The following is an 11,204-nucleotide window of genomic DNA, read 5'->3' on the forward strand; positions in this document are numbered from 1 at the left end:
CCTCTTGTGACAATTCAATGTTCTGTTGTGAAACTTTCGGGCCTGGTATTAATTGATGTGGATGTTACTTAGACATGTACCACCCACCTACACTAGACCAGACCAGACCAGACCAGACCAGGGACCCCCACCCCACCACATAGCAATGACACACTGGATGCAGCCTGACACAGACACACACACAGAAAAACGGTTTAGAAAGAAGCTGACACTGTCCTTTCCTGATCTAGGGCCAACAGCATCTCAAAACCTAGACCTCGACCAGTATCACTTTTAAACGGTTTATGGTTTGACAGCTCTAAAAAAAAAAAGCTTTGTTTTCTCATATTTTCAGCGAGACATCACCAAAAAGCTCGGCAGCCCCAAACAGCCCAGCAATCCCTTCCTGGAAATGGTGAAGTTCCTGCTGGAGAGGATCGCTCCTGTGCACATCGACACAGAGTCCATCAGGTACTACTATGTGTGAGCCATGAATAGAAAACGTACAAACGCCAGGGATTGTTAATTCTGATGTGCCCTGTTTCACCTCTGTCCCTGTCATCTGTCAGCGCTTTGATAAAACAAGTAAACAAATCGATAGATGGAACAGCTGACGACGAGGAGGAGGGCGTTCCCACTGAAGAGGCCATCAGAGCAGGGCTGGAGCTACTAAAGGTAACAACCAGCTGAATATCTGCTGGCAAATTATGGTCATGAATATTAGTAATTTCATTTTGCTGTTGCACAATTTAATAAAAGTAATACAAAATAAAATAAAATAAATACAGGCCCTAGGTTTCGTTTATGATGAGTAAAATTGTTGAAACAGGAAAAAAAAATACATTCTGCACCTGTATAAATGTTGCTTTATCGCCTACCACTTGTTTGACCTGTTAATCATCACACACAGGTGCTGTCGTTCACACACCCGGTGTCGTTCCACTCCGCGGAGACTTTCGAGTCTCTCCTGGGCTGTCTAAAAATGGACGACGAGAAGGTGGCCGAGGCCGCTTTACAGATCTTCAAGAACACGGGCAGCAAGATGGAAGAGAGTTTCCCTCATATCAAATCGTATGTTTTTCCTTTTCATTCATTTTTCCTAGCTGACGGCACAACACGTGTGGCGACACTGAGCAGAACGCCCTGCACTCGCTCGGCTGGCTTTTTAACGGTGTTCTCCTGCCTGCTCCCCCTAGTGTTTTGCTGCCGGTACTGCAGGCCAAAGCCAAGAGGGGCCCACCGCGCCAGGCCAAGTATGCCATCCACTGCATCAACGCCATGTTCACCAACAGAGACACACACTTTGCCCAGATCTTTGAGGTCAGTCGTCTCGTCGCTGTGCTTTTATTAATGGAACAAAAAAAATAAATAAATCACACAAGTCTAGTTTGGCTGTTTTAGATGGATGATAAATGTGCTCAAAAGTGTCACTATATGAAACGATAAATGCATGTGACACCACCAGTAGATTTGTATGTATTTCTGTGAATGAAATGTAATGTGCTTCTCCAGCCCCTGCATAAAGGCCTAGACCCTGCTAACCTGGAGCAGCTCATCACTCCTTTGACCACCCTGGGGCACCTCGCCCAGCTGGCCCCAGAGCAGTTTGCTGCACCCCTCAAATCTCTAGTCGCCAACTTCATCGTGAAGGATCTGCTCATGAACGACAGGGTCCCAGGCAAGAAGACAACCAAACTTTGGGTTCCTGATGATGAAGTGTCCCCAGAGACTCTGGCTAAGGTCAGTCCTGAAACCTTCACACTGCCTGTTCAGTCTACTGCTTTGTTTTTATTATGAATTAAACTTAAAACCACATCCAAACAAAGCAGTGGTAATTCTTACTTTGTTTACCTGTAAGGTTAATTTGAATAGTGTTGCTAAAGCAATGATTTTTGTCCCTGTTCTTTGTCCTCCATGCAGATCCAGGGCATAAAGCTGATGGTGCGGTGGTTACTAGGAGTGAAGAACAACCAGAGCAAATCGGGCAACTCCACCCTGAGGATGCTGACGGCTATTCTACACAGTGACGGAGACCTGACTGAGCAGGGCAGGATGGGGTAAATAAAGAAAAGCACTTATTTTATAAGCTGACGTCCTGGGTAAAGAAAGCTTTGTCTTCAGACTCTAATCATATTTCAGTGAAGTGCTGGGTTTTAATTTGTTTCGCGGACCCTTGGGGGACGTAAGGTTTTAATAATAAACTCTCCTCATCCGACAGTAAACCAGACATGTCCAGGCTGCGGCTGGCGGCGGCGTGCGCCCTCCTGAAACTGGCACAAGAGCCGTGTTACCACGAAATCATCACACTGGAGCAGTATCAGCTGTGTGCTCTCGTCATCAACGTAAGAACTGCCACATGTAACACAAAGCTCTCTCACTCCTCTGGGTTTTATATCGTTTTGCAGAGATGCTCAACTTCGCGCTGTCATTTTCTGTCAAACACCCAGCTCCCTTCCTCCTTTACCTTCCTCTCCTCTACTCCCCATATTACACAGGGTGTACGCGGGGTCTTGAAAAGTATTAAAAGTTGATCATTCAATTTTGGGGATATTAAGACCCTTAAAAAGTCTTATCATGACTTTATGGCGTCTTAAAAGTTGAAGGTATTTTCGAGGTAAATTTTTCATTTGAGTCTAAAAAGTGTGTGAATTTATTTGTTTACTAAAAAATAAAGATGAACTGGTAATTTAAATACTGGACTAGTATGGGGCTTAAATTCAGGGGCATAACCAATGTTTTCGAAAGACCAGATGCCGCCCCAAGTTTGCCCTGGCACTCTGGGTGCGTATCACAAACACAGCCTGTGTCACGGCGCTAGCCACAAGGCCGCTGTTGGCCACCGCGAGCGGCTGCTATCTAGTGCTAGCCTCTGTGTCAGTAGTGTTGCGCCACCACAGCCGAGTGTTAACGTTACTTAGACAGACTTTAATGATCCTCGAGGGAAATTACTTTGTCACCACAGCCTCGTCGCAAATAAATATCCACAAATAAACCACAAGAAAGATGAATAAAATAAGATAAAATAAAATGAGATTAAATTAAAGCAAAATAAAAATGAGCAGTGTAATCAAAAAAATTAGCATTAGCATATGAAAATATACAAAAGCACCGCCATTGGTAGCCGCTCCAGAAGCGACAGCTAAGACGTCGGCTCGTAGGACAGTGTCCTCATCTTTACCGACATCAGGGTGACTCAGGTTGCCACAGCAACGCTGCGTGTACTAGTTTTGAGTTCATGCAACTGTTATACACTAAACACTGTTTACACTAAACATGTGTTTAAACTTTGCCTTCCATTTATTCTCCCAGTGTATTTTAATTCTGTTTATGTAGAGATGTAACTATATGAAAATTTAATTCCACAATTATTGTGATCAAAATTATCACAGTATTGTTGAAATGTGCTCAAAATGTTCAAGAAGTACTTATACTCACTCACACTGAAATCATTTAACCAGATTTTATTTTGAAAAAAAGACACAGTTTTAATGATCGTCAGGAATTCGTTACGTTCCTAGTTGTATGATAGTCGTCTATAATCTTTATCATAAACTAAAACCGTTAAGTTAAAGGCGTCACTGGTGTAAATGGTTACAATTCAAAGTGGCTGTGAGGTATTAAAAAATCTTGAAGGTATTGAAATTAACTACATCATTCCTGTATCTACCCTGTTACAGTTTCACCGTCTACCTCGTCCTTATAATCATCGCTGCTGTTCTCCGTGCGTCTTTCTCTCTGCTCCTCTAGGACGAGTGCTACCAGGTGCGGCAGTGTTTTTCCCAGAAGCTTCACCGGGGCCTGTGCCGCCTCCGCCTGCCGCTGGAGTACATGGCCATATTTGCTCTGTGTGCCAAGGACCCCGTTAAGGAGAGGAGAGCCCACGCTCGCCAGTGCCTGGTGAAAAACGTCAACATACGCCGAGAGTACCTCAAACAGCACGCTGCCATCAGCGGTAAGGGAATGGAAAATTAGCATCTTCACGAATCTCGGCAGTAGCCACAAAATGATAGTAGCACGAAACAAACTTTTTAAACCATGTAATAATATCTGAAATATACGAGAGACGACTTCAGGGCAAAGAGAGCAGTCGTCAACCCTCCTCTAGTCATTAGATATTCTAATATTTATCTTGTGCGCACCGACAGACAAGCTGTTCTCTCTGCTGCCGGAGTACGTGGTGCCCTACACCATCCACCTCCTGGCGCACGACCCAGACTACGTCAAAGTACAGGACATCGAGCAGCTGAAAGAAATCAAAGAGTGAGTAGTGAACTGCATGTGGAAGGCAACTGGCTGCTGAGAGAAAATGATTCATAGATCAATTTGTTTATAATTTAAGGCGACGCGCTCCAAACTCTAAGTGTTAGATTAATTAAAAGTCGCTAAAGTCGCTCGTTAATCCTCGGACGTGCTGACGTCAACCTTTCTCTTTCGTTGTCAGGGCTCTGTGGTTTGTTCTCGAGATCATCATGGCCAAGAACGAGAACAACAGCCACGCCTTCATCAGAAAAATGGTGGAGAACATCAAACAGACGAAAGACGCCCAGGCCCCCACGGATCCCAAAACTAACGAGGTACACGGGACACGTCCGAGTCTGCTGAGTGTGCGATATATGGACGTCGCACGTCACCGTTATCTTTATTAAAACCACCTTTTAATTGTCTCACCCTGCGCAGAAACTCTACACAGTGTGTGACGTAGCCATGCACATCATCATGTCAAAGAGCACCACCTACAGCCTGGAGTCCCCGAAAGACCCCGTGCTGCCCTCCACCTACTTCACCAAACCAGACAAGGTCGGTGCTCGTTAATGAGCAGCGACGAATAACAAAAGCTGCCGTGCGTTTTAGCTCCTTTGACTTTGTAAATGAAAGTGCAGCAACGGCCCTTCCTTCCTTTATTTTTAATTAACACTTTTTTATAGTGTAATTACAGTAGCTGATGGTAACACGTGTAGCGCCTGCACCCACTCTGTTGTTTCAAGAGGAAAGATCAAAACGTGTTTTACTAATGAGGAGAAAACCTTATCTGCATAACCCCCAGCTTCGGTTTTTACACAAACAGGCTCTTAAACATGAGATCGCTCTGTGTTTCAGAACTTCAGCAACACAAAAAATTACCTCCCATCCGAGATGAAGGCGTTTTTCACACCAGGAAAGGTAAGCTCAGCGTAGCCTCGTCTCATTCCTGTGTTCTCCCGGGTGGAGTCGGGTTCACCTCACGCCTTTCTCTCGCCTCCTCCAGCCTAAGTCGGCCAACGTTTTGGGCGCTGTGAACAAGCCGCTGTCGTCGGCGGGCAAGCAGCTGCAGAGCAAAGCTTCTCGTATGGAAACCGCCAGCAACGACGACTCCTCGTCCAACCCGGGCTCCCCACAGCGCAGCAAGACCAGGTATTAAAATGTGAAAGGGGCCCCAAAACTGAAGGAGAGATTAAGTAGGGACCCCCTACCTACTATATGTGATGTGTATTAAACTTAAACCTAGTGCTATTTATAAATATACACTATTATTATCAATTTGCATTCAATATATAATGTGTATTTAAAGAAATCTAAATTTGTGAGGGGAAAAAAGATTTTGCGACCCCCCCCGTTGAAGACCTATGTCTTATAATAATAATTTAAAAATGAGAGCGAACCACCTCAAAGCACCCAGACTGTAAATGTTGTCTCTTAACCTCGACTTCAGAATCATGTCTGTTTGTATCACGTCACCTCTTACGACGTGATTAGTGGTTCTGTTTTTCAATGTGAAATTAATAACTCCTTCTTTTTTTTTCCTCCTCTCAGGCACGACAGCACAGAAATGGATCACAGCGAAAATGAGGACATCAGCCTAAAGAGAGCAGACAGCGTCGACAAGGTAGTGAAACCCTTTTACGTGCTTGATCCACTACCGCCATCTGAAAATAAGATTATAATTTTAGTAGCAGAGCTCCGATTCTACCCCGACTGAATTACTAATATTACATTACGTTGCTAATGAGTTCCCCAGACTGTGTTGTCTGTAAGTAACCTCTGAAATTCAATTTTCGTCCTGAAAATCATTGAGTTATTCGCTCCAAAACCATTAGATCATGTCGTCTTGTCAGAAAGTCTCGGCTCTAATCCTCTTAAAAAAATAAAAATAAAAAAAGATCATTCCCGGTAGCAAAGGACATTCAGGCTTTTATATTTTTACTAGTTCGTTTCAAGGAAGAAAAGCTTCATTTTCTTCTTATTGCTGCAGTTTAGTCAGAGAGATAAGCACAACACGATACAACGTACGGGAAAAACTAAATTACCTTTTGTGTACAGAGTTTAATAGAAAAGTTTTTACTATTAAAAGTTATTAACAAAATGACATTTTCTTTCTGTTTTCTAGTCCGGTCGTCTCACTTGACAATCTGACATTAAACAGTAGTCGATAACAGACAGTAAATGGTGCGTTGCTGAGTCCTGCCAGTCATAAATCCCTACGTGTCTGTGTTTAGGTTCTACTGTGCAAACAGCAGCTGCATGTTAGTGAGGACAGAGCTGGAGAGAACGAGTCCTCTAAACTATCATAAATAACCTCTAAACCTGGTGCATGCACTGGTTGTTGGGTTTCAGAATCAGTTTAGAAATGTTTAGAAATGCCTTTCTACACCTAGACTCATTGTTTCCTCTTTCCCAGGATATCGAAAAGCCCCGCGGTCGCAAGCGGGGCGTGGCCTCCACCGACGACCAGGAGAGCAAGCCGAAGCGCGGCCGCAAGAAGGCGGCCGCCAACACGACCGCGGCGGCCGAGTCCGAGGACCAGTGGGACGAGGACAACCGGCCGGAGGACGAGCAGAACAGCCCGCCGAAGAAAGGGCGCAGGGGCCGGCCCCCGAAGTCCGCCGCCCCCCCCAGCCAGGACACGCCCCCCAAGGGGAGGAGGGGGCGGAAGAAGGCCGCGCCTCCGCCGGAGGACGAGGAGGAAGAGGAGGAGGAAGAGGAGGAGAGGGGGGAGGAGGAAGCGGCGGCGGAGGAGGAGGAGGAAGACGACGACAGGAGCAGTGAAAATATGGAGGTGAAGCCAAAGGGAGGGCGGCAAACCAGGGCGCCGCGGCGATCACAAGGGTAAGAGGGCGCGAAGTCGCCGCGTTCGGAGAAGTTGTCTCGGCCTCGCGGATGAAAATGACAAGATTTGTTGTTGTCCTCAACAGCTCAGAGTCAGCAGAGTCCACGCCACAGAAGAGGAGAGGACGTCCGCCTAAATCAGCTCAGCCGGCGGCCAAGAAACCAGCGTAAGTACGAACGCTGTCGCTGCCGTCGTCATCCGCCGTGGATCAGGAAACGGCGAATCCAGAAACACACAACCTCCGTCTCGGATGGAGGAGCAGCAGAGCGCCGCAACGACAAGCTGCTCCATTCACTCGTCACGCTTTGTACCTGAAAGTTTGTCGCTAGTGGATGATCCCTATATTTTTATTAGGAAGATTTAACAAATTGCACAAAATGAGGCTTCCTTTAGTTTCCCTATATGTATAACAAGATAACTTAAGAACTAACAGCACAGGACGATCAAAACAAAGTGTGAGACAATAGACAAAAATGACATCATAAAATAATTCCCTGAGTTATGCTGCCCAGTAGAAATACATGTTCAGGCTGTATGAGTGACAGATACTCTACTTTCCTTTTAAAAAGATGATCATTGGTCCCCAGATCTTCTTATATTCCTCCAGTCTGTCACTTAAAACACACCTTCTTGTATATTTCCACCCCAAATGTTTCCACAAGAAACAAGTCATTTCTGAATTTCTGCTATAGTTTCCCACCCGTAGCCAGGAAGCACAGGGGAGACGTTAGCAGCTCCACTCTGAGCGACAACTCGTGGTTAACCCCACTCCAGTCCTTTTACCAGCAGGTTTGGGAAGTTAGACCAGGACGCTCTTTCCTTTGCGGAGTCGCCGTTTGCTTTTTCCCACGCTGTAACTTCGTTGCAGCTGAAGACGGTCGCCCCTAGACGCTGGATGCTGGGAGAGTTAAGGGACGTGACTGGAAGTGGATCAAATGAAGCGTTCTCTACTAATCAATCAAAAAAAACAATCAAACTTTATTTACAGAGCACTTTTCATACAAAAGTTGCAGCCCAAAGTGCTTTACATAAAAACAAACGAACAACCTTGAAGTTGAGAAAATACTAGAGAAATAAAAAAAAACTGTATAAATTATAACAATATATAGTAATTATCTAAAGGATAAAAATAAATAAAATTAAATTAAAAACCAGACTAAAAAGGTAAAATATGAAATGAATAAATAAAATAAAATAAATATATATGATGTTTCTATAATTTGTTTTAATGTGTTTTCTGCTTATTCTAGTTTAATTCCATCTACTATGATATTATTTTAAATCGTTGCTGTAACACACATCATTAAGTTGCAACAGAATCTGTGTTATGAGTTGAAGCATCACTGCGTTGTCGCTGCTGGTGTGGTGACTTTGTTAGACATGTCTGTTACTAACATTTGCCTCCTGCTGGGTGTGGTCTTTAGTGATTGTGTTAGACCGGGCTGTGGGCGCTGCTGCTGCTGCTGTTGCTGCTGCTCTTGCTGTTGTTGTTGTGTCTTCCCGCTTTTTATTTTATTTGATGTGTGACCCCCCTCTGTGGTGTCCAGGCGCGGTGGGCGATCGAAGGCAGCCGCTGCGAAAGACGACTCTGAGGAAGAGGAAGAAGAGGAGGAGGAGGAGCAAGAAGACGAGCCAACACCGAAGGTGCAGGTTCAAGCGAGACGTTAGGAATTTCTCACTCTTAAGTTAATTAAAGCTTTTTTAATCTTTTATTTTTTTTTTCTTGCTGATCTTCTAGGGTCGCAAGAAGCCAGCCGGGCGAAGAAGATGAGCTAAAAAAAAAAAAAGAGTAATGGAGGACAAACCGAGACGTCTCCTCTGAAGTGATGGAGGAATGACGCAGGAAAGAAAATATGGACATTGAACTTTTTAAACTTTTCATATGCCGATGCTCCTACTGTTACACAGATTTACACACTTGCATAAGCCACATGCACACTACATCAGTACATCCGCATCGTCAGCTGTGGGTCGTCGCTTTGTGTTGCATTGTGATGATGTTCGCCACATTAAGTAGATACAATTTTAACAGGAAAAAGAAAAAAACAAAACGAAACAAAAAAAAAAAAAGATCACTCTTGTAAATAGTCTCTTATGTCTGTTTCATGTTCTGTTGTTGTGTTTGATGCTGACTGGGGGGATGCTGTAAAGCCATTTACCCGCGCTGATATTATTAAAGTGCTCCCATAAAGCAGTATTGCTTATCAAACCTCCCTCTGTGTCCTGCTTTTAAAAACCGAAAGAGATTAACCATCAATTTTTTTTTCCTTTGTGACGTCAATTGTGTCATTTTACTCTAAAAAGAAAACGTTTTTGTTTACAGCTCTGTATATTAATACCCTGTTGTTGTTTTGTTTTTTTACCATACCATGTATTGGAAAACTTGTCAGAAACCTGTCCAAATGTCGAGTTGCTTCTGGAAATGATTGTAGTGTTTGTCTCATTTTTAGTTTTGTTTTGTTCTTTTTTTTTTTTTTTTTTTTTTTTGGTAGAAACAAGTCCTGAGCAGCTGTGCTTGTAGTGTTCGTCACTGCTGATTAACTTGGCTTCACATCCACCCAGTCACATCCTCCGTTGTATCAATATAATTCTCTATAAAACCTGACGCGCTCCATTGCTCTTTATTTCACTCTGATCTGAAGTTCTGGACGAAGAGATTTGCACACCTGCGTTGTCGGCATAATGACGCGTTCAGGTGTGCCGGATGATGTCGGGAACAGAGCGTTTTAGTAGAGTCTGATTTGTTGGTTTTGAAGTAATTAATTTTGGCTCTGCTACTTTCTTTTCTAAACAGATCGATGTAGTTCCTGGGCCTCGGACTCCCTGCTGTGCGTTGCTACATCTAAACAGGAAGTGATTCACTCAACTGAGAAAGAAAGAAAGAAAGTTGTGCTAACTGCTCTCAGTTGTCATGGAAACCAAGGTTAATGTTTTTTTGTTTTAGCACTTGAACTTGAAGGAAATGCTTCTTTGAAGTACTTGTTTATCTTCCCTCTTTTCTTGCAACGTCAAGACACAATTGTTTCTGAAGACATGTTTTAAATTTGAATTGATGTGTGTAGTCAGTCTAATGATAGATATTAGATATTAATGAGGATTATTCCAACTAATTAGCTTGATGCATCTTGTTGTCAAAACCTGGAACAGCTTCTAAAGATCTGGAACCAGAAGAATTGTTAGGTTTGAAAACGGCTGCGAACGAAAAGTTTAAAAATTCTAATTACACAGATGTTTGTGACCTCCTTGTATTTGAATGGTCCGTGGAGTTAGTATTTTCAGTGTGTGCAGCACTGACGTTCAGTCCCAGGAAGTTTGTGCTCTCCGGCCTAAAGCTAAGCTCGTGTCAGTCGTGTTCCTCCTGTGTCGTATGTGTTCTCTTGTTCTCTTATGCACAACCGCTTGAGTTTTGAACTTTCCAGGGCAGCACAGCTCAATGGAAAAACCTCCCCCCCACCACACACACACACACACACACACACCCACACACACACACACACACACACACACACACACACACACACACACACACACACACCACGTTATGATCCGTGATCGGACATAATCACACGCCGCAGGAGTCTTGTCCCCATGCGTCACATTAAGCACCTGCCTCTCAGGGTAAATTCATTGGTCGTCTCTTCCCTTCCTGAGAAGCAGCATCACAATGTTCAGAGTCATAGAAATGAGTCTGTAAAAAGTGTGCTCAGTCTTTAATTACACTTTACACAACGGTGGTTTAGTTGCTGCTAGTTTATCGGAGAAATTTCCAACACCACAACAGGTTCACCTAAGGTCAGTTCACTGACTTCCCTCGTTAACCAGATTGATTGATCATGGGAGGGCGCTATGCAGTCAAACTGGGATCGACAGTTAAATAATCTAACTATGTAGAGGGAATAAAATTGGCTCATTCCCTTCGCACATTGGAATTTTTATTTCTAAAGGCTAAATATGTTTTCACTGCCAAACGCAGTAACTTAAATATGATTAAATCCTCAAGTTATTCCATTCATCATTTGGTTAATGTAACATTAGAAAAATGTAAAAATGCAGACACATGTTGGATATGTGAATACCTAACACCAGTTATTAAATACTGAATAAAAGGTATTTTATTTCATGAATGATCTCAAAAGTTAAT

At 43.6% G+C, this 11,204-nt stretch overlaps 1 protein-coding gene across 1 annotated transcript in view; it reads left to right on the top strand.

Annotated features, from left to right (window-relative positions):
* The window catches only part of pds5b (PDS5 cohesin associated factor B), a 31,142-nt gene extending 21,474 nt beyond the window's left edge, over positions 1–9,668 (top strand). Inside the window, exons 17-34 of the mRNA XM_047606680.1 lie at positions 335–450; positions 549–654; positions 890–1,050; positions 1,176–1,299; positions 1,492–1,719; positions 1,900–2,036; positions 2,198–2,321; positions 3,727–3,931; positions 4,125–4,239; positions 4,421–4,553; positions 4,657–4,776; positions 5,077–5,139; positions 5,225–5,370; positions 5,770–5,842; positions 6,635–7,062; positions 7,149–7,229; positions 8,611–8,707; positions 8,802–9,668. Coding sequence (XP_047462636.1) covers positions 335–450; positions 549–654; positions 890–1,050; positions 1,176–1,299; positions 1,492–1,719; positions 1,900–2,036; positions 2,198–2,321; positions 3,727–3,931; positions 4,125–4,239; positions 4,421–4,553; positions 4,657–4,776; positions 5,077–5,139; positions 5,225–5,370; positions 5,770–5,842; positions 6,635–7,062; positions 7,149–7,229; positions 8,611–8,707; positions 8,802–8,834 — 2,490 coding nt within the window. The 3' untranslated portion in view covers positions 8,835–9,668. The remainder of the gene's footprint in view (positions 1–334; positions 451–548; positions 655–889; positions 1,051–1,175; positions 1,300–1,491; positions 1,720–1,899; positions 2,037–2,197; positions 2,322–3,726; positions 3,932–4,124; positions 4,240–4,420; positions 4,554–4,656; positions 4,777–5,076; positions 5,140–5,224; positions 5,371–5,769; positions 5,843–6,634; positions 7,063–7,148; positions 7,230–8,610; positions 8,708–8,801) is intronic.
* Positions 9,669–11,204: the final 1,536 nt, after the last annotated feature.

This window comes from Mugil cephalus, chromosome 15, assembly GCF_022458985.1.
Source record: "Mugil cephalus isolate CIBA_MC_2020 chromosome 15, CIBA_Mcephalus_1.1, whole genome shotgun sequence".
NCBI classification, from domain to species: Eukaryota; Metazoa; Chordata; class Actinopteri; order Mugiliformes; family Mugilidae; genus Mugil; species Mugil cephalus.